Source organism: Notothenia rossii (assembly GCF_949606895.1).
Source record: "Notothenia rossii genome assembly, chromosome: 8".
NCBI classification, from domain to species: Eukaryota; Metazoa; Chordata; class Actinopteri; order Perciformes; family Nototheniidae; genus Notothenia; species Notothenia rossii.
Genome location: NC_136906.1, coordinates 3,915,853 through 3,938,769, shown reverse-complemented (window position 1 = coordinate 3,938,769; position 22,917 = coordinate 3,915,853). Strand labels below are relative to the sequence as shown.

Here is a 22,917-nt window from a genome sequence, read left to right as displayed (position 1 = left end):
CAAATGACGATAACTTCCCTTCTAAAAGGGTGTAAGAGTTGGTGAGGGCTGATAATTTATTCCGGGAAATTACTCAGACCTACTAATTGACCTAACCGAAGTTATTGAGTCGATGTAAGTTTACTGCTTGGCTCAGATCCACCAACGTCAGCAAGATCTCACCTCTATTAACCCCCCGAAGAACCAGGTTCAATTAACTGCTGTTTCAATTCAGACAACTCTCTTAAATCTGTTTAAGCGATCCCGAAGGATTTTGATATCAGTAATGAGGTGTGGCCCTACCTAAGTGTGAGTGTGGCAGGGTGCAATCTTACCTTTAAGCAGGAGAGGAGAGCGCAGATGTCTTTTAAGTTGTCCCAGTCCAAAAGGTGGGATCGGTTTATTTGAAGAAAAATAGGTCCAAACTAATACAGGGTTTTTACCTTCTCTCTTTACAACATTATACTCATACTAAACCTATCATGCTGTGATCATGTTCTAATATGAAACTTTAAATCACAGTATTACATTTATTACCATAATTTGTAACTTCAACTGCCCAATTCAGTTGTGATTTTTAAATCTCCCGATAGAATTTTAGAGGCATTTCCTCATAAATGACCGGTGATAATAAAAAGCACATTCAAACTTTTCATTCACCAAAACAATTCACATCAATTCCATACCTTTTTTCCGACAGATGGCGGGTACTAACATCCACAAACACATACAGTACCTATCTCCCGCAGGTATTCGGAGGAAGATTCTCTCATGTGGCGGTTACTAATACTCACAAACACACTTCAATTCATTCCACTCATTCAACAAAGTCATTCACTCAGCATTCAACCAAGACATTTGAGATATTTACCAAGTCTGAGAGAACCTTACAGAGAGCTATTAACCCAGCTCTGAAGGACAGAGCTTACCGAGAGAGAGCATACTAGGGGGCATACCCCCCCCCCTCTCTCTCGCTCTCTCCCAAAAATAAAGTTCCTCCCCATCCGCCAGTGTCTTTATGCTCGAAAACATGATAGAAAAACCTAAGGCACCTCCTCCACACCCATATTTGTGGAAACTGGGCGTGGCCTCTGATGTACAGGACTGGACATGACCAGACATATTCTATGGCTATGGCATAAGACACAGCTTCCCATGTTTGTGTAAAAAGGACATGACCCCTACTCTGCAGGACTTGCAAAATATTGTTCTCGGCTATGACATAACCACCTTTTTGGAGCCTCAATGTATTTCTCCTTAAGTCTATAAGTATCATGATATTATTATCACTAATTCATTTGGTCACATTCATTGTACAGTATAACATCTTTTCATATTCTGATAGCCCTTTTTCCAGCCCTTAAAATATGCATCATATAACAAAGAGAAGCAATTATCTAAGAAGTCCTCGCTCTTTCACTTCTTACAGATGTTACCGCTTGTCCTCTTATAACAACTCCATCAACAACAACTCCATCAACAACAACTCTTCCTTCAACAACTCCATCACCAACAACTCCATCACCAACAAGTAAGACTTAAAAGACAGTATTTAATGTATTCTTTTTGAGCAATTTGGATGATGTATCTTTAAGTTACAACATCTTCTTGTTTAATAGCCATTGTCTCAAAATGGCGCTCTGGTAATGGCATTCCATGTTATAGTATTAGTATGTAATCCCTAATTAAATAGGAATTCTCTGCTGAGTGCAATGGTGCTTTCCACAACAGTCTATGGCAAACGGTTCATGATATGTAAGGGGGCGTGGCAAAAGTATGGGGGCGGGGCACACCGTTACTAATGCCACAGGAACTCACTGTCTACTACAATGGGTTCATGGTTCATTTGTTATGAAAGGGGTTGGGGAAAACCAACGATAGGTATCTGACTTCCCCATGTTGGCAGATATTTTCTTAGTTGACTTGTCAGATTCATTCTTCAGCTTAACAAAAATGATTGTAAAATTGTGTTTTTAGTCTCAACAACAGTCACTACGACCGGGGTGAACGCTCCAACACCCACAATGTCAGCAAAAACAAGTCACTGCAAAATAACAATTGTTAGATTACTTTTCCGTGTTGTTGGTTATCGTCTAAATTGACTTGTCAAAGAAATTCTTCATCTTAACAAACAATGGGTATGATATTGTTCTTTCAGACTGAACAACCGTTGCTTCAATTGGTATAAACTCCACACAAGCTTATTTAAATTCAGCTGAGTTGAGTGTGTCCATGATGAAGATTGTTGAGATTATTAAGAATGTATATGCTTGAGATGAACAGTGATTGAGGAGCTGTAGGGTTTGATCAGAATAACTCGAACAGTGTTCTAAGGAAATGCTTGAATTTCTGTTGACTTATTCTCAATGCATTAGGCCATTATTCCTGTTTCGGTAAGAAAAATTGGGTTTCAGGTTATATCAACAATGGGGGACATGTAGCCTGAGCTTAGAGAACAGATGCAAAGGCTGAAAAGGTCAGAAGTGAGTGGTAGTTGTGTAACGTTAAGCAGGTGCCTGTTTTGAAGCATTTGGTCAACAGCGAAACATAGGAATGGGAAGTAAAAAGACAGTGTTGGCCAGTGACTAGTTTAATGGTAGGACTGGTATGGGATGGAGATCCGATTCTGGGACTCGTCTGATATTCTGTAAAGAAAAACAATACAATGAATCAGCAATGATGTGGTGGGAACCAGAAATGTGGGATGCCCAAAGAATGAACTGGTGTTGAGCTGAGATTCAAGTAAGTCTGCGCGGGAGCTGCATGATGTCTGAAGAACAAGATACCGTAATTTCCGGACTATAAGGAGCACCTGAATATAAGCCGCAGCAGCTAAATTGAATGATGTGTACATATAGAAGCCGCACTGGACTATAAGCCGCAGGTGTTTTAATGTTTCATTACCATATGTAAGGGTTCGTGCACAGAGGGGATTGTCGGGAAAGAGATGGCTGTTTGAGGAAGCTCCCATTTATTAACATTTCAACAAACAAGTTGCATATATAGATTTGTGTCTTTTCCCCTCGGTCACCAAGACTTGAAAGAAACTATTTTCTGATGTCAAGAGTCTTGTAAACTACTTTTCACTTTGGGTTTTGAATATATTTCTGAATGATAACATTCATGTGACATCCCTGCAGCCTACATATAGTGATAGCTAAGCTTGTCTTAAATGATGATATTACTTTATTATGCAGCACAGGGTTCATTTTTTAAAAGCATCTATACAAAAAAAGCACAGACGAGCCAAACGTGAAAAAAGGGCTTTGACCTCAGGGTGTAAATGGACGTATGTCATTCATTCAAAAATTGATGAATTATAAATTGCAGTTCTGCTTGAATATAGGTCAGGCTATTTAATCGCTACCTTCCACATGACATCTCAACACTGTTGCTGAAGAGAATATTTGCATTGTATAGAGACATGGGTTTTATACCCTTGATCTGCAAGTCATGCAAACCAAATTAAAAGATTATTCGCAATTGACCTTTCGCAAAGCCACGCCCCCCCCTTGGTTACTGTTGCTAGTCCGACAAGCTGAGAGCCAGATGCGTTAAACAAAGCCATAATGGAGGGTCTCCGTAACGTCGGAGTCGCCTTAACAGACTCATTTTGGAGCAATAACGCAGCAATATCCTCCAGGTCCCGACAAAAGGGGCTACAATACGCTATGGAGGGTTATATCCACAGTATAAACATTAGAAAAGAGGGAGGCACAACATCAATAGAGGCACTTGCATACAGGTCGCAGTGCAAGAGTGAAAAACCACTGAGCTGTATGTCAAATTTGACGGAATTATTATTATTATTTTGGAATAAAACAATACAATCACAAGAGGCATTAAATGTTGTAGTTAGTCTAAAGTTAACTACCGTTTCCTTGGTGGCTTTCTGCATCCACCTTGTTGTTCCTTTGTGGGGGTCGGGGTGCCCACTTGTGCAGCAGGATTAGGGAAATCGGCATTAGGCTTTCCATGAACAAAATGTTACAAAGATTAAAGAAAAATATAAATGAATGATTGCCTGTTGGCTTTCTTGTTTGTACTTTGACCACAGGTAGACTAATAACGGAGCTCAGCTGTTCAGACATTATTATGCATCAAGTGATATACATGGTCAAAACGACCTAGAAGCACACAGCTTACAGCTGTAGTCGTGTGACTTTAGCTAACGTTAGTTAGTGAAATTAGTTAATTAAATTAGTTAGTTAATTTGTGAATGTAATCTTTGCTAGCTAGCTAGCTACGTTAGCACGTATTTACCTTGGAGCAAACGTATTTATTTTGTTGGTATTCGCCAAATTCAGCTGGGCATGGGGCCTGCCGAATTTTTTTATCCACTGGCGGCATCTCTCCTCTCGGGTTTTGGGTTTAGGAAACGGGTAAACTATCACCCCTCCCCTCTAAGCTTATGGGATATCTGCTATCCGATTTCCAAAGACCGTAAGCACAACGCTTCACCATTTTCGCAATGAATTTGAACGCTAAGCTTGTCGGACTTCCACAGGGAGCCGCGCACGTGATCGAATATGATTGGACAACGGGCATTTAGGGGCGTGGCTTTGCGAAAGGTCAATTGTGTCCTCTCTTCTCGTGTCTAGCTAGTATATTCTTTAAATCACAACAAACTGAATTGTTTGATCTTGTTTTTATTCTCTTTTCAAATAAACAGGGTTCAATTTGGAAATGACAGTTCAATTAAACGAGACGTTCAAAGAAGCATTGAATAATACATCAAGTGCTGAATACAACAATCTTAAAGACTACATGGAAGAATTGGTAAGTGCATTGATAAATACCATATCAAATTGTAAGTTGTATTTTCAGTTGAATTGGTAATGTTATGAACCGTATCTCTCCCACAGTTAAACAAGGAGTATGGAGGAATCACAGGGTTTATTGGTGTTTCTGTGACAGGATTCAGGTATGGTAATTCTGGCATTTAAGACATATGGAGGCAGGACATCTGTACACATTTGACACCACCATTTTGTTTTGTGTTTGTTCTTACAGAGAAGGAAGCATATTTACAGATTTTGATGTTGAGACTACAGAAGTTAAAACTGCAGAATTGGCTGAAGCAAATAAAGCATTTTCACTCTCAGTAAAATCTGTCATTGGCAATGTCACTGCATTGTACAACAGTAAGTCCAACATAGCTAGTAGGTAATTTCATTTTGTTTAACTTGTATAAACACCAAACTGATGTGTTCTTCTTTATCCAAAGGTAAACATGACTTAGGGTTTACAGCCCCAATTTATACTGGAAACAGCATGACACTGGAGTGCAAACCCAGCGACATTACAGTGGAAGAAATAAGTAGTGTCGAGTGGACATTTGGTGGAAGTGAAATTAAGGAGGCTGGAAGGAGAACAATAACTCCAGATCCTAAAACAGGGTCTGTTCTAAAAATAGAGAATACCAGGCTTCAGGATATTGGTAAGCAAAAGCTGGTAAAAAAAAGTAAAATAACACTTCAATTTTAATTGACGCTAATAGACACATTAATTTGCTGCTTGGACGATCATATCTGTGCAAAACAATATCACAATGTTGGACAGAAAATTTATCAGAATGCAAATATACAGCTATAGTCAAATACTGGAATGTTCACTATTTAATATACTAATGGTATCATTCTTTTAACTTTTTTTTACAGCATACCAATGTAATCATTGTTTTTATTATCTTAATCACAGGAATTTACCAATGCACTCTGATGGGCGACGTATTGCAGTTCAGACAAATAAGGAACGTGACTGGAGATGATATCCAAGCAGCTCCCATCATAGTATCAAAGTCTTACATAAACGTTAAATGTCTGGAGGGAAAAACAGTAACACTTGAGTGTTGTGTGCAGTCCCCTTTTAAGGTGAAGTGGTTTAAAGACTCACGTGCTCTTGGTAAGTTTAAAATGTTTCAGAAAACTTCTCAATCTGACCATTCTGAAAACACACATCCAATAACAGTTGATTTTATTAACAACATTGTTAAATGTTCGCAGAACCTACTCTTACTGAAAATGGAAACCCATTGTGTCGCACATATGAATACCCGCTAGGAGCCTGCGGTGAACCAACATCATTACAAGTAAATTTTACTTGTAAGGTCGATGATCTCGATTATAGCCGGGTAACAACATTGACAATTTCCGAAGAACGTAAGTGCAATGTTTCAAAAGTGACTATGCTTTTCTTCCCCAATATTTTGTGTAATACTAATTGATTATTATTTATCTCCTAAGCTTTTACATGTAAAGACGATGAGTATGGGAAAGGAAGAGAAGGCGAACTATCTAGTGAAGAATGTCCTCCAGGTCAAGTGGGGGAAAAGATTGCGAAGTGTGATAAGGGAAAGTGGATATTGGTAGAGGACACTTGCGTTATCAAAGTAATCAAGGAGTTGCTTGTTTCTTCAGGGGTAAGTGATCAGCTGGGGATAACAATTCATACCCATTTTAAATCTATAAAACACACAGTATACCATGAAGTTATTCAAAAAACGGTTCTATGTTCACTAGTTCTACGTAACCAGATATTCCATGTTGTGCAACAATTGTATCTAGGAACTATTTTCTTTCTAACAAACTACACCTGTCAACTCTGAGACACCATCTGTTCAACAAAAGCATGAAGAAAATCTAAACGTCAGGTTTCTTATAAATCAACTCAACAGGAGAAATCATTACCAGTTGCTCAAGATAATCCACTGACCTTGTGAGAAGTTTCATTTAGTATGTATTTTAGTTCATCTGAAGTACATTCGCGTGAGAAAGTGAGAAAAAATGTACCAAGCTAATTTGTTATAATATTTTGTATTGTTGTAAAAAACCCACGTTTTCGACCAACATCAGCACATTACATCACGGCTTCTGCTGTCCAGTAACTTCTTGTAACTAACTGACCACTGTTTTTATATAAAGTGTGGCTCTGCAGCAACACTTCTTTAATCTTTAAAGGAGCCCTATAATGCTTTTTGAGGGTTTCCCTTTCCTTTAATGTGGTATCTAGTTTTGGTGCATGTCAATGGTCTGCAAAGGCTAAATCCTAAAGTTCTCTCCAATATACTATATACAGATTCTAGGAGCAAACCCCTGGATTCATGTAGAAGTGCTTACTGTGGCTTACATTTTAAATAATGACGTAGATCATTGTTCATCACTATATCTCTTGTTTACTTGAGTCTTGTCCTAGTCATGCATTATTTGTATGCTTTGACTAAAATGACTGTGTTACAGATGCAGAGCAGATTTGTTGTGAAATGGTTTTTACTGGCTCCTCCTGCAGCACACAATCATATGTCGTATCGGCAGTGGGGGTGGAAGTACTCATATCTTAAGTAAAAGTGAAAATACCACAGTGTATGAATACAAGGTGCAGGTACAAAGTAGCATCAAATGTAAAGCATAGTATCTCTAAATGGTAATTAAGTACAGTAATTCGTACTTGAGTATGTACTTAGTAACTTTACAACACTGCATATCAGCTGTAACTGTTTAAAAGTAACACGCCTCCCCTCTACTAAATCATCAATTTCAGGATTCACATAAATATCAATGCTTTTTCAACAAAGATGAAACTTTTCAAAACTGCGGTGGCGCAGATTAAGTAGACTAAAGATTCAACGATTCAAAGGCTTTATTGTTATGTGCAAAGTAGCTACAGTGTAGTTTTGGCAATGAACATCTTAAAGAGCCTGTGACACGAGTTTCCCCCATCATCCAAACCCATCAATTTGAGTAAATATTGTGCCCTTGAAAACCGTTACTGAACTGATTTTGGATATTTGTACTTTGATAACCATTAATCTGCCCTTCAATGTTGACCATTTCCTGGATCTTCTCGGGGATTCTTCAATCACAGCATCTGCATGTAAACCCACGATGGCCCACACAGCAGCAAGCTCAGACAGCGATGACAGTTTAATTTTGAACGTGTCTGAGAGCTCATATGAGGCTGAAGGGTCGGTTTATTTTGTATCTGTTAGAAGTTTAGGAATTAGGTGCGTCAATATGGGCGATCATACGGTCATGTAGCCAGTGGTGGACTGGGACTAAAAATCAGCCCGGGACTCTCGACCGGCCCACTTCGGTACAACTAGTAAATTGTCAACGGGGGGAGTGGGGGATGTGCTAGTGACTTATCCGACCGGCCCACTTCGGTACCGGCCCATCGGGATTCCTCCCGATGGCCAGTCCGCCACTGCACCCAGCCCAGCCCACGTAAACTGTCAACGGGGGGAGCCTCGCTGCGGGGAAACGGTGGACCTAGTGTCCCGATCGGAGTGGGAATAATAATAATAATAATAATAATAATTATAATAATCCGTGCATTTTATCCATTAATTTCCCCAACATTGTGGTAAAAAAAAAAACACGTTTAATCCATGTTGGTGTACTACTACAACCAGTGGTGTAGTGGGGATGTTTTTACTGGGTGGACGGGGTGGTGGGTGGACGGGAGACACTATGGACGCGCTCGTGAACTGTCAACGGGGGGGGGGGGGGGGCTTGGGAGGGGGGCTTGGGGACCTCTGTGTCGCCTGTCAGCGCAACTTACATGATGCCGTTTAGACAATATAATAATAAAGGGCGGTGCCGGCTGTCAGCGAACCGATCCGGCCTTTCTGCGCGACTAACACTCAAATGCGGGACATAGTCTCAATGTGTGGGACGCGGGACAAATAATAAAAATGCTGTGTGTGCAGTCCCGCACAGTGCGGGACACCTGGTCACCGTACACACACAGTTCTGCCCCTCACACACACACGCTTCAAATCAAGTTGCATAAATGCTTGAGCTACGTTTTTATTATAATTACTGTGAAATCTGCCTATTATGTTTTCGTCATTATTACAACAAACACACACTTGCAACTGATAACACTGGCAATGATTTTAGATTTATTAGACTATTAAAAAAATAAATCATGCTTCAAATAAGTGGGGGTACGGCGTACCCCCGCGTCCAACGCCCACTACACCAACTACAAAAAGCTAAGGCTTGTTTTCTCATCAGGAAATGCAGACCGGCTCAAACAAAAGATTTTTAAATCATCATCCTCACGATCATTTAATGTATCATATGTTCGCCGAATTGACATGAAAGCACTAATAAATGTAGTTTCATCCACTTGAGTTTACAAAAATAATCGATTTGTTTTTATATCACATCCGACGGGAGGAAATTCAGCAGCTCTCACTACCGATTTTTAATCCTAATTTAATCATCATCTTCACCACGATCATTTATGTTTATGTTCGCCGAATTGACATGAAAGCACTGAGAAATATGAATATACTGTAGTCAACTTCATTAAAACGTTATTAACGTGCCTAAACTCAGTAATTTACCATTTCTACGCATGACAACACACTTTGTCCGTGTTTGGCTCTCTCGCCGCACAGTGAAGCGTTCCCGCATTGACTTCACTTCCGGCTTCCCCCAAAACCTCAAAATGAGTCGAAGGAATTTTCCCGCGATGTTCGAAATTATTGATATTTATCGGAGCGGTATCGCTTTTTCTTTTTTAAACTGACGGTTCGAGATTACTAGTAGCCCACTATTTCATTGCACAACAGTTGTTGGGTTCGTGTCACAGGCTCTTTAAGTCCCAGGCTCCTCCAACTATAATAAATATATGAGACAAAACTGATAACATATTTAAAAAACAATATTTTTGTTATTAAAATGTTTCAAAACAAACAACGTTAAAGTTAATATCGGATAGGTCTCCAAATGGTAGTACCCTGTTTCAAAGCACACGGCCATCCCTCACACAATCACATTCTTTTAGCCTCTTCTGTACTTTTGTGGATTAAAATGTGCAGCTGTTGCCAGAAAAGAAACATCTCTGTATTTGTCATGGTTTACAATCTCTCATTATATAAATGTTTGTGTTTTTAATATTTACTTTAGGAGTTGCAGGTGGACGATGTCCCAAATTTTGTGGGGAATCTGAGTGAAGAGGTCAAAAAGGTGCAGAAGGCAGTAAGAGAGTCACCTAATACCATATCAACTATCGTGGACATCCTGAGCAACATTGCAGATTTAGATACTCTGCAAGTCAATCAACCTGTCATAGAGGTAGGTTAAACCTTCCCATCAGCATTATCTTAGTTTAGGTATGCATTTTATGTCAACAAATATGAACTGCTCTATTGAAACCAGTCGGATGTCGCAACAGCGCATTGCAATTGGGGTTTTGGTTGATTCCAAAAAAAACAATGTCTTGGCTTCCAGAATATCAATCTTTTATATCACATTTATACAATAGAGACATTACCCTACTCAGAAAATACACGCACACACACACACACACACACACACACACACACACACACACACACACACACACACACACACACACACACCAACTTTCGTTCAAACTTTTGTCCTGAACTTCAGCCCCCTCTTTGAAACTTTGAAGGCCTTTTAAAAAATCTTGATATTTCGCTGAATATTTGCAAAACAAAAACAATAAGTATATCTTCGGAGAGCTAAGAATCTCCTCTTTCTAGATATGTACAAAACTCAAAATGTGTATCGGAGTCGATGTGACTGATTTGTATAGAGCAGTTCACGTATATATTTTGTTGATGCAGATGTAACCTCACAATGAAATCTCTCTTCATCTGCAGAGCGTCCTTCAAACAGTTGATGTCATTATTGGTGAGGATTCAAGAGAGTCCTGGACAGTTCTGAATGCAAACGAAAGCAACAACGCAAGCTCTGACTTACTGGATTCAATGGAACTCCTCTCTGATAAAATAGTCGGGACATTTACCTTTGAGACTGATGCAATCCTCTTCAACAGAAGCACCTTTGGCAACTCGTTCTCAGCAAATCTGAACAGCAGCGTTGTCCTGGACATTCCTATCACCGGCTTTCGCAACGTCTCTATCACCACTATTACTTTCTCCACCCTAAATAATGTTATGCCAGTAAGGAACTCCAGCTCCAACCCCAAAAACACTGACCCCGTTAATGCCCTCAACGCAGCTGTGGTGCTGATCAAAGTAAATGAAACGTTGGCGAAAGAAATTCGGAACGTTACTTTAAGCTACACCAAGTTAAACACGACTCTGACGCAAGATCCTCAGTGTGTCTTCTGGAACTTTAAACAGTTTGACAAGAGGGGTGCTTGGGATAGTGACGGGTGTGAGTTTGTTTCCGATATAAATGACACAGTAACCTGCAGATGCGACCATCTCACCTCATTTTCAATTCTGATGTCAACTGGTATCCCTAAAGAACTCAAAGAACTCTTGGATATAATCACCTACGTTGGAGTTGGGATCTCTTTGGCAAGTTTAGTGATATGTTTAATTATTGAAGGATACGTTTGGAAAGCCATAACTAAGAATAGCACTGCCTTCATGCGTCATGTTTCTATCATTAACACTGCCCTCTCTCTTTTGATCGCTGACATCTGTTTTATCATCGGAGCCTCCATTGCCGACAACCCAGCTGAAAACCCGGAGAAGAATAACTACGATGTTCCAGTTGATCCTTGCAGCACAGCAACATTTTTTATGCACTTCTTTTACCTTGCGGTGTTCTTTTGGATGCTAGTTTCAGGCCTTCTGCTACTTTACCGGACAGTCATGGTCTTCTCCCACATGTCCAAGTCAGTCATGTTGGCTATTGGCTTCTTATTAGGCTACGGGTGCCCTCTGATCATAGCTGTTGTTACTGTTGCCGCCACAGCACCAGGAGAAGGATACATCATGAACAAAGAGGCTTGTTGGCTTAACTGGAAGCAAACAAAGGCCCTGTTGGCGTTTGTGATACCTGCCTTAACTATAGTTTGTATCAACATCATTATCGTAATCGTGGTCTTGTTCAAAATGCTAAGAAGAGGCGTGGGAGACGCCAGCCAAAGAGATGAAAGGCATACGCTGGTGGTCATTCTAAGGTGTGTGGCCATTTTGACTCCTTTATTTGGACTGACCTGGTCTTTAGGAGTGGGGACCATGCTAGATTCGGCAAATAGAGGACTCCACATTGTCTTTGCACTCTTCAATTCACTACAGGTATTTGCAACCATTAAAAATAACCAAATAACAACTTGTTCTTAAATAGCAGTATTTTTATATAATACCTATTTTTGTCAATTTCTTTGATGTTAAAGAAAAATGCGTGTTATTTCATTTTCCTCAGGGTTTCTTCATTTTAGTGTTTGGGACACTATTCGATTCAAAGGTATGTTGTCTTTAAACTAATAATTGTGGATAGATGATTGATACCTCTTTTGATAGTAGTAGTAGAAGTATTCAAATCCTTTAACCTGCCAGAAGGTTCAAATACCAGATTATAGCTTAATATCATGCAAAGAAAAAGGATAAGAGTCATATCAGTTTTAGCATTTTTGTTATCATATGTTATATTCCATAATGAGGTTATCATGAAGCATTGAAACAAAATAATAGAGGTTTCTGTACCTTTGTGATTTAGTGCCCCCAGTTAAAGATTTTAATTGAGATTTACTCCATAACGTTGAGTGTGCATTTGTTATGTTAGCATTACTTAAGATAAAAACTAGCAGGTTTGTTAACAAAGCCAAACATCAAGAATCAGAAGTCCTTAACTTTCCAACGGCAGGAACATTTACAATGTTACAGCAAGCCCAGTGCCAAAGCAACAGCACACAACACAACAAATAGAAGGCCGGCTAATCAGCTAATCTGGCTATTGACCCCGCCCACCTGGTTTATGTCCTGTAGCTCAGGCTGTGTTGACACCATTACTTTTTAATGGGAAATAAATTATCCAAAGTGAAGAGAACAAGTCCTGCCAATTTTAAGAATTACTGGAAGAATGTGTTCGTCCACCATTTGGTAGTGAAGAGTTTTGGATCGTGGAAATACTGGCAGCCTAGTTTTAAGCCCTTGACTATAAGGAATATAAACACATGTGTGAAATGAACTTGCTCACTCCATTTAACTGGCTTCAATCTAATTACGAGAATGCACTCAAAGTATAGATATAAATATAACAACAAAGAAACGTACAGGTAATGCCGTCTCAAGGGCTATGAACGAAGGATGGCACAGGATTAACATGCATCAGCTTCACTGGAGCACACATGCCATTTTAGAATCACTAAAACTATCTTCCTGTCACGTAAGAGCTAGAATTCAAAGCTTAAAAACACACCAAATGGTTGGTGAAGCCATAACAGAGGGTCTCTGTCTTCCTTGACAATGATGACATGCTGTATTCCAGCCAATCGTGACTGGTAAAAAGTATTCTGATGAGGTGACGCCGTAGATGTTGCCAATGTTAAACATCCATTCATGCTACTCAGAGAACCTCAGAGAACTCAATATGTTATTACAGTTGTTGTTCGGCATAGGTGGAGCTTCTTTTTACTGCTTCAAGCTTTGTTTTGCAATCCATTGTTTCTAAGGTAAACTGGTCATTGTTACATGTGTATAGAGGATAAGGGCATATTTGTTAAATACTTCTCTCTGTAATGGATTGGTTGGAAAGAGTTCAGATAACAAAGTGTAACCAAAGGCATTACTGGAGACAACGTAGCCTACTGTGTGAATATGCCTATCAGCCTCTCTAAAGCTCACAAGAGTGTTAATGCTAATTATAAAGCAAGTAAGCTTATTTTCTTTGTTTGAATTTGTTAATCTTCCTGAATGTTTTCCAAATCGCACATACGTTGATTGAGATGAATTTGATTTTCCTGTAGATTCGTTCTATCCTCGCAAGAAAATCACCTACAACAAGCACAGGCTCCAATACAACCAGAGTGAGTCATTTTAAAGTGTATGCAGTTTTTCTTGTTCATAATGTTTCTACCCATTAAATAACAAAGACATCCTGCAATCACCTATTTATACCATATAACATTTGTTTTCTACTTTAGAGTACAAGTGGTGGCTTTTCCTCCACTGGACTCAACTGGTTCCATCGACTGCGTGGAAGAAGAAGCAAGTTTTTATTTTAAATTGAGGAGTTCTTTTCATTTACTGAGATACATTTTCCCTAATAACAATTTGTTATTTGTCTTTCAGACCTCGACCGTACATCAGAGGCTACAAACTCGGGCAGTGCTGGTGCGCCGTAGTCATTCTCCAATATCTAAATCAATGCATGGAACCGTACACTTTATTTCTTTGGGGCTATTTATTCAAAAGATCTGAAAGTTATTGTAGGATTTTCAGCACATAATCAGAAACGATGCAGTTTACTGGGATGATATTGTAAGAGATGGTGCAACAGACATGGTTAGTTTTGAATTCAGAATAGTTTAGGTCCTACAGGCAGCATTAAAAGATATTTGCATTGTAAAGGTACTGTTCCGTTATTCAAAGCCCTAGGAAAGCAAGAGTGACACAACATTTTGAATGAAACTTTGAAATTACATTTACACCAGGGGCGGAGCTTCAGGGGGGGCTGTAGGGGCAGCGGGCCCGGGAGGGTCGGGACCGAATGGGGGCCCGTCGCCGAGGCAGCAGGCTCCGCCCCCGAGATATTCGCCGGCGGGCCCTGCTGCCTCGCGCCACTGAGTGCACTGACGTTCGTGGTCATATTAGGTATAAAGCATTGTAGCCTATAATATGAGTTGAACTTGTGCTGCTATTTTCACTCACATTTAACATTAAAACATGAAAAATTGCAAGTGAATCCCTTCTATTGTCTCCAAATGTATTTTGGGTAAAATCTTCATCAACAGCCGTCCATCAACATCAGACGTAAATGAACGTCAACGTCATCATCAATCACTTGTCATTCAACAGAGCACTGCCTAAGCATGAGCAGTTATAAACACAAAAGTGGAGCTACAAAACGCAAAGAAAAAGATCAAAAGGACCAAGGAAAAGCCAAATTGTCCAAGCTAGATGGATATTTTTTTTCGCCCTACTCCTTCTCCTGCGGGAGATGAACCTGAAGTTGTTGCCACTGCCAGCCGTGTTTCATCCCCGAGCCCCAGCCCGCCAACAACGTTAGTGGGGGTTAGCCAGATTTACAGGTAGGCTACAATCACGGACACACACGTCTGTCAGCAAGAAAATGTGAGTTTGTGGTAAATGTTGATATCATGGTTGTTGTTACTTCGTGTAGCTCGGCCGCCTAGCTTATTTCCTTTTCTGTCTCTCGGCTGTAGTGATGATGATAATAATAATAATAATAATAATAATAATAATAATAATAATAATAATAGGGACGACTCAGCAGCTGCTAGCTGCTCGTCTAGAGGAGAGCCAGGCCTGACGCTTGACCAGCCGCACCCCTCCCCCTCCGGCTCCTTACCTGCTGCGCCGCAAGGTGAAGAAGTACCGGACACTGGGAATGAAAGCAGCAAAAGGTCTCCTCCTCACGCTACTCCTACGGGTGAAACTCAGACCACGGATCATGATGTGTCCTGCAATTATCCTCTGGAGCGTTTTCCGACTGATCGGGCAAACTATTTTGAAAACATTGAGGACGCCAATATCAAAAGATATATCCTTAAAATGGGCCCATGCAAACCCAAAGGTCCATTTCCCAAAGACAAGGATAACCGTTGGTCTTCAGAAAGCTATTACACCTCCACCACTAAAGTTGGGATGAAATTTCCACGCAGCTGGATGTGCTATTCCCCAAGATTGGACTGCTGCTACTGTGAGCCTTGCTGGCTTTTTGCCAACCGAAAGGCACCGTTCTACAACAATGCATGGGTAAACGGAATAAAAGACTGAAAACATCTTTCTACTAAAATTGAGAGGCATGAATCCACTCAAATACACCTTGATTCATGCGTAGTATATGAGCAGTGGAAAACCAACGGCACAATAGACGCTGACATGGAGAGGAATGTGCGTAATGCCGCCCAATTTTGGAGACGGGTCGTGGAGCGCATTGTTAATGTAACTCTCACTCTAGCTTCAAGCAACTTGGCATTCAGGGGCCATCGAGAGGTTATAGGTCAGGGAAAAGCTGGCAACTTTTTGTCAATAATATAATTATTGGCTCGCTACGACCCTGTTTTGAAAGAGCTAATCAACCGACCAGAAGGGTCAGTGAAATACCTCAGTCACCAGATGCAAACCGTGAATGTATGGGCCGCCGTGCCAATTTTACACTGCTCTGCTCTCATGGTGGCTGCTGGCTGTCCATGGTGAATGGTGTGTCAGAAATGTACTCATTTTATTATTATGTTTTCGTTGTACTTGTGGTTTGTTGGACTTTATGTCATGTTATATCATTATTATCTCTGATATATATTTCGTTTCTATACCCTTTGCAGAAACGAAATCTTAAATATTACACCTTTTCTTTAGTTACTTTTCTTTCAAACATTGTTTTAAATTGTAATCTTACTGACTGAGCGACTTTTTACGCACGAGCGTCGGATTACCACCCCGGACTCCCGATATTTTTGTCAAGCTTTATTGGGTTTAAAGGGCCCGCCCCCCGGCCCGGGTCTGATATGTGCCGCCAGTGATTTACACAAGTGTGAAATGTAGTGGTGCTCTGAATCAATGACGTGCAATGATCAATTATTATCTTAATGTACAGTCGTAGTGAATCATACCTACTAGCTTCTAGGTGTTTCATGATAACATTGATAATACGATGACTATGTTCCTGAGAAAAAGAGCTTAATACTTCCTTCATTACAAGCAAAACCTAAAAAAGGTTAAAAAGATAAATAGATTTTTAGTAACAGTGTAGCTCAATAATGCATGCTAGCTAAACAGCAGCAGTTGTGATTGTAAACTGTGATCGTTATTCTTGCGTCCAGGAGAGAAGCTTTAAAAAAGGAGACTTATTGAGTCTCTGAGAAGATTCAATTTGGGTACTTTAATTAAAAAGGCGCGGTAATGTTACAAGCAGGATATTGTTCAGATGAGGAGAGATAGCTGCAGCTCTCTCTCCCAGTACCGGCCGTGAAGAAGAGAGCAGAGCACACAAGTCTTCATCCTTCCCGCTTGCTGGCTGTTCGCTCCTCCTCTCTGGGAGCTGTAGTGACGTAGGGGGCTTCCCCCTCGTTCTTCTGAGTCCGATATTGCGTTAAACGGAGGATTCCGACATTTTACATTCATTGCTTACTTCCACATGCCTTTTCTCCTCCTTATCATTTTCATAACTTCATATGTAATACATGTTAACGGCGTCAATAGCCACTTTAATGATACTAATGGTCGGTAGTCCCGGATGTCGTCATGAAGGATTTTCAGAATAAAAGCTTGGTATTGGGAACTTCCGTTTTTTTCCAGAATAAAATAGAACATACCGTCATTTAAATGCTAACTAAATTATGCCATCAAAACATTGATTTTAATTTCTAACATAAGAACAGCAATGAAATGAAACAAATGTAATATTCATTCAAAAATGCTCGCCATTAAGAACTTTGCTTTTAAAATATGTGTACAGTTCATAGATGTGTATATACAGTTGTGTTATTTTTTCATAAATGTTTTTTTTTATTATAAATGAAATGCTTTACACAATTTAAAGTGTTTTCTCTTAATATAACAGAAAGTATTGCCTTCCAACCGTGTTCTTTTTCTGTAAATGATCAATCTTTCCCAATAAACAGACACATTAGAGCAACACTAGGGCCACCAGGGTGGGTGGAGGGGGTCCGGAGGACGGGCCCGGGCCAACAGCCCAGGGGCACAGCGGAGGACCCGTAAGGGGTCTCGGGCGGACGGCCCGGGGGCAAGGCATAGATCAAGGATGGGGTCTCGGGCGGACGGCCCGGGGGCAAGGCAGAGTTCAAAAAGGGGAACTCAGGCGGACGGCCCGGGGGCAAGGCAGAGTCCAAGGTGGGGGACTCGGGTGGACGGCCCGGGGGCAAGGCAGAGTCCAAAGTGGGGGTCTCGGGCGGACGGCAAGGCAGAGTCCATGGTGGGGCGAAGGCCACAGCGGGCGAACTCAGGGGGCCGAGCATGAGGGCGAAGGCAGCGGCAGGAAGAGTCAGGGGGCCGGGCCCGAGGGAGAGGACCGCGGCTCTCAGGGGGCCGGGCTCGAGGGCAAAAACCAGACGGCTCCGGAGGCCGGGCAGGACCCGGTGTCGGCTGAACAGGAACCGGAGCTGGTGGGACAGGCTTCGGCAGGATCCCCCACGGAAGAGGACCAGGAGTTGGCAGGACCCCCGGCGAGACAGGTGATGGCGGGGCTTCCAACGGAACAGGACAAGGGGTTGGCAGGATTCTCAGGATTTTCACTTTTTTCTCCGAACTTATTTTTCCCACAATCTTTTTTTATTCACAGAATTTTCCCTTTTCTCGACATTTTTACTTTTTAGAGGGAAATTCAATTTCTTCAAAATGTTTACTTTTCTCAGAATTTTAAACTTCTTCAGAATCTTGACTTTTTTCAGAAATGTTGACTTTAAGGGACAGTGCACCCAAAAACAAATAAACATATTTTTTCTTTTACATTTCTTCTTTCAACTGTTGTGCTATTCTTTCTGTTCTGTATAGGTTTCCAGCTTTCTTCCAATATTTTCAATTTTCTTTTTAGAATTGTGACTTTTTCAGGGAAAATTAATCACTTCAGAATGTTGACTTTTTTCATAATTTGAAGTGAGATACTAGAGAAAAGTAAAGGATCTGAATACCTTTGTATACCACCACTCAAATATAATTCCCTCTCGTCACCTCTCGTCATGCTGTGATTCTGCCAACAGGTGGCGTCCTGCAGAGCATCAGCCTGTGTTATAGGGAAGGAGCTTCATTTTTCCAGTGATGGGAAGGAGTGTTTGAGCTTATCTTTGCAGCTCCTCCCGTTATGTTCACTCAAACAGAGCACTTGGTCGGTATCTTGCACATATTTTTCAGGCTACAGATCTTTGTTTCACGTAGTCCTGAAAAAGCAATTTAACAATATGGAAAAGGAGAGAAGATCCTCAAAGCAGTACGGCTTTTTGGAGAAGACGCAGGTGGAGGGAGCGACGCAGACACACACACACATACCATGTATACATCACTTCAGGGGACATTACATTGACTTACATGCATTTCCTGGAGACTTATCCTAACCTTAACCAACACATGCCTAACCCTGACCCTATTTAGAGGCAATGGACGTCCACTCTCGGGAGACTTCAGAGAGTGGTGCGGTTACCCAAAGTGACAGACCTAATTTTACCCTATTTAGAGGCAATGGACGTCCACTCTCGGGAGACTTCCGAGACTGGTGCGGTTACCCAAAGTGACAGACCTAATTTTACCCAGGGAAAAGTGGTGAAAATTAGAAAATGCATCCGAAAATAGTGCCTCATAATGCGGGCATGTGGGCAGTAGCCAGAGACTCACAGGCACACACACGTGCAGAGATCCAGGACGGAGCACATGGCTTTTCTTACCCAGCAATAGGTCTCTGAAAGGTGGGGAGACTCCACGGATGGCGCACACCCAGAGCAGTTTGAATCCATTTGAAATGACTCTCAGACATTACCTGGAAGAATGCTTGCATGTGGACAGTAGCCAGAGAGGAGCAGGCTGCCCCAGAGGACAGGCTGAGTCACATCACTTTGTAACCCAGGAAAGGAGCAGGAATCCTGGCTGCGTGAGTGTTAAAAGCGCATTAAACTGTTTTAATCTGACAGCTGCTGATGCGCACGGAAGTCTGTCCGTTTCGTTAACATTCGGATAGCCAACTGGAGAGAAATCCGTCCGTTTCGTTAACATTTGAATGGCCAAATGGACAAGCCTGATTAAAGCATATGCAGGACCCCAATGAGCTCCAGACTATGTGCATTGTGTAAGGAACCATATTAATGATAACATCAATCATTTAAATGCAAAGATAATGATTAAAAATCATTTTTAGGGGGAAAACGGTGGATCTGTCCGTTTCGTTAACAATCTGATAGCCAAATGGACAAGCAGGTAAAAACAGCCGAGTCGCTGCGGTCAGGGCCTTAGCAGAGTGCTGTCAGGGCCTCAGACTCACAGGCACACACACGTGCAGAGAACCAGGGCGGTGCACATGGCTTTTTTACACAGCAATAAGTCTCTGAGGGGCGGGGAGACTCCACGGATGGCGCACACCCAGAGCAGTTTGAAACCATTTGAAATGACTCTCAGACATTACCTGGAAGAATGCTTGCATGTGGACAGTAGCCAGAGAGGAGCAGGCTGCCCCAGAGGACAAGCTGCGTCACCTCACTTTGTAACCCAGGAAAGGAGCAGAAATCCTGGCTGCGTGAGTGTTAAAAGCGCATTAAACTGTTTTAATCAGACAGCCGCTGATGCGCACGGAAGTCTGTCCGTTTCGTTAACATTCTGATAGCCAAATGGACGGAAATCCGTCCGTTTCGTTAACATTTGAATGGCCAAATGGACAAGCAGGTAAAAACGGCAGAGTCGCTGCTCTCAGGGCCCCAGGCTCACAGGCACACACACATGCAAAGGTCCAGGAGCAGGAATCCTGGGTACGTGAGTGTTAAAAGTGCATTAAACTGTTTTAATCCGACAGCCGCAGGTGCTGACGGAAAGCAGGCGGAAACAAATGGATTATTTTACCCAGGAATAAGTGTTTACAAGGCGGGGAAAGTGTTCCTGCAGCCCCTCCATCACGGTAATAATGATTAGAAATGATTTCCAGGGCAGAAAGCGTTTTTTAAAAGTGGAAAAACTATTTTCAAAAAACGTTTGAAATTACTCCCAGGGTGCTGATGGAAAGCAGGCGGAAAAAAATTGATTATTTTACCCAGGAATAAGTGTTTGCAAGGCGGGGAAAGTGTTCCTGCAGCCCCTCCATAACGGTAATAATGATTAGAAATGATTTCCAGGGCAGAAAGCGGTTTTTAAATGTAGAAAAAACTATTTTAAACTGTTTAAAAAGCACAAAGTGATTTGAGTGCAGTTCTCATCTGTCCCCACAGGAGGGCGCATCATCCCAGGGAGCACAGTGCATTAACAGTAACAAATATGTTAAAGATGTTAAACTTTCAATGATGGATATGCTGGTGGGAATCCAGGAAGTATGTGGGAGAATTATGGGATGTAGGGTGAAGGGGGTGAGGGAATACGAGGTGACATTAAAGACTCGGGGGGCGGGGGGGGGGGGGGGGCTGCTGGAGTGATTGAGGGTGAAGGGTGTCTTAGTGAGTGCACGAAGGCTCCTTGACAATGAGGTCACAGTGTCCTTCATGAACCTGCCGGTGTACATTGGGGACGAGGTTATATTTGGGCGACTGCGGGAATGGGGAGTGGAGCCGGTTTCAAGGATAATAAGAAGGAGATTACCGGGGACGAATATTACAGATGGGACCCGCCACCTAAGGGGGTCGTTCAGAGGAGAGGCGCGCTCCCTCCCGTACTCGACTAAATTGAGTGTGGCGGGGGGTGCAGAGTACTTCATTGTCAAGCATGATGGGCAAAGACAAGTGTGCAGGAACTGCCTCAGGCCGGGGCATATCTTTGGGAGTGTCCTGAGATAACATGTTATAGATGTAAAGGGGAGGGGCATCTGGCGAAGAATTGTGAAATGAGAGGGGGAAGGCGAGAGGAGGAAGAGGAGCAGGCCCCCCCGCCCGCCAAAGGGTCCCTCCCCAGGGGGAGGAGGTGTCAGACCCGGATGAGTATATGGATGCAGATGAGGGGCCAAGTGGGGGGGCGAGCCGGCAGGGGAGGAGCCAGACGAAGGAAAAACCTTGTGAGGAGAAGGCAGATGGGCAGAAGAGCAGGTCGGGAGGTGATGAGAGTGCAGGAAGTGGGGTGGAGGGCGAGAAGCCCCTTGCACCACCAGCAGGGGAAAAGAGACAGCATGAGGGCAGCAGTGAGGAGGATACGGAGGTAATGGGTGAAAAAGAAGATACGATGGATGGGGGGGGGAGAGAGGAACTGGCTGCTAGGAGGAAGGAAGTAAAAAAGGTGAGGGGGAGCTGGGAGCAGGAGGAGAAGGTGAAGATGAGAGGATGGAGAGGGGGAACAATGTGGAGGAGGGGGGGGGCGGTGAGGGAAATGAGAGCGAGGACAGAAGCGGGGGGGAAGATAGCGAGGATGAGGAGGAGCAGAGGCAAAAAGAAAAAGATCTCCTGATGGTAAAGAAAAGTGGAGAGGATAAAGGGCTGGGAGGAAGAGGATGGAGAACTTGGAGAGGATAAAGGGCTGAGAGGAAGAGGATGGAGAACTTGGAGAGGATAAAGGGCTGAGAGGAAGAGGATGGAGAACTTGGACAGGATAAAGGGCTGAGAGAAGATACGAATAAATATAGGGGTGAGAAATGATAAGGGAGTTTGGGTGGAAAGTGAGAGGGATGCGTAGGATATGAGTCTTAGGCGAAGGCCATATGGGGAGGTGGAGGAAGAGTGGGAGAAGGAATGGGAAGAAACCAGGACAAAGGCCATTAGAAAAACGAGGGAAGAAGTGGAGGATGGGAAATGGCATTTAAAGTGGAGGCCCAGATGGAAGGTAGAATGACTCAAATATGGAAATATGTGATTGTAATGACTGGAATGATATATAAATGTTGATATGCCTTTGTGTTTCATAATCAGGGTGATGGTGGGAGTGGTGGTCTGAAGAGGGATGTCTTGTTTATGAACATAAGATGGGTTCTCCATTGCTGGGGTATAAAGCGAAAGAGGGAAATATGTTGTGGCATGTGGATCTAGATTAAGCACTGGGGTCCTCCTTTTTTTGGGATTGGTAGTGCAATGTGTGTAAATTCTAAAATTGTCTATTTTTGATAATAAAAAATATATATTTTTTAAAATCACGCCCGATCTCGGAAGCTAAGCAGGGTCGGGCCGAGTCAGTACTTGGATGGGAGACCGCCTGGGAATATCCGGTGCTGTAAGCTTTTTTTAAATACAGGTACATCCATGGTGATCAGATAAGATTTATACCCTAAAATAGCATGCTAAGCGTGGGTGTATTAGTTTCAAAGCATGCACACTCTGCTCATGTCAGACTTCCATGAAATAGACCGGGAAAAGCACCTCTCTGTGGCTGCTCACAGACCCCCGAAGCAGCTC

General features: G+C 42.1%; 2 protein-coding genes across 3 annotated transcripts in view; one reads left to right on the top strand and one right to left on the bottom strand.

The window, feature by feature from the left end:
- Positions 1-14,616, top strand: part of LOC307017010 (adhesion G protein-coupled receptor F5-like) — a 33,079-nt gene extending 18,463 nt beyond the window's left edge. For both annotated transcript variants that reach the window (XM_079646430.1, XM_079646429.1), the window contains exons 9-22: positions 1,409-1,510; positions 4,652-4,758; positions 4,845-4,903; positions 4,993-5,123; positions 5,207-5,419; positions 5,680-5,883; positions 5,985-6,140; positions 6,225-6,400; positions 9,897-10,064; positions 10,619-12,013; positions 12,141-12,182; positions 13,684-13,743; positions 13,861-13,924; positions 14,009-14,616. In XM_079646430.1, the coding sequence (XP_079502556.1) occupies positions 1,409-1,510; positions 4,652-4,758; positions 4,845-4,903; positions 4,993-5,123; positions 5,207-5,419; positions 5,680-5,883; positions 5,985-6,140; positions 6,225-6,400; positions 9,897-10,064; positions 10,619-12,013; positions 12,141-12,182; positions 13,684-13,743; positions 13,861-13,924; positions 14,009-14,061 (2,930 nt within the window). In that variant the 3' untranslated portion in view covers positions 14,062-14,616. The remainder of the gene's footprint in view (positions 1-1,408; positions 1,511-4,651; positions 4,759-4,844; positions 4,904-4,992; positions 5,124-5,206; positions 5,420-5,679; positions 5,884-5,984; positions 6,141-6,224; positions 6,401-9,896; positions 10,065-10,618; positions 12,014-12,140; positions 12,183-13,683; positions 13,744-13,860; positions 13,925-14,008) is intronic.
- LOC307014342 (adhesion G protein-coupled receptor F5-like) overlaps positions 1-22,917 on the bottom strand; it is a gene marked incomplete at its 3' end in the record, with an annotated part of 130,111 nt that overhangs the window by 52,031 nt on the left and 55,163 nt on the right. The gene's annotated exons all lie outside the window — the stretch shown is intronic.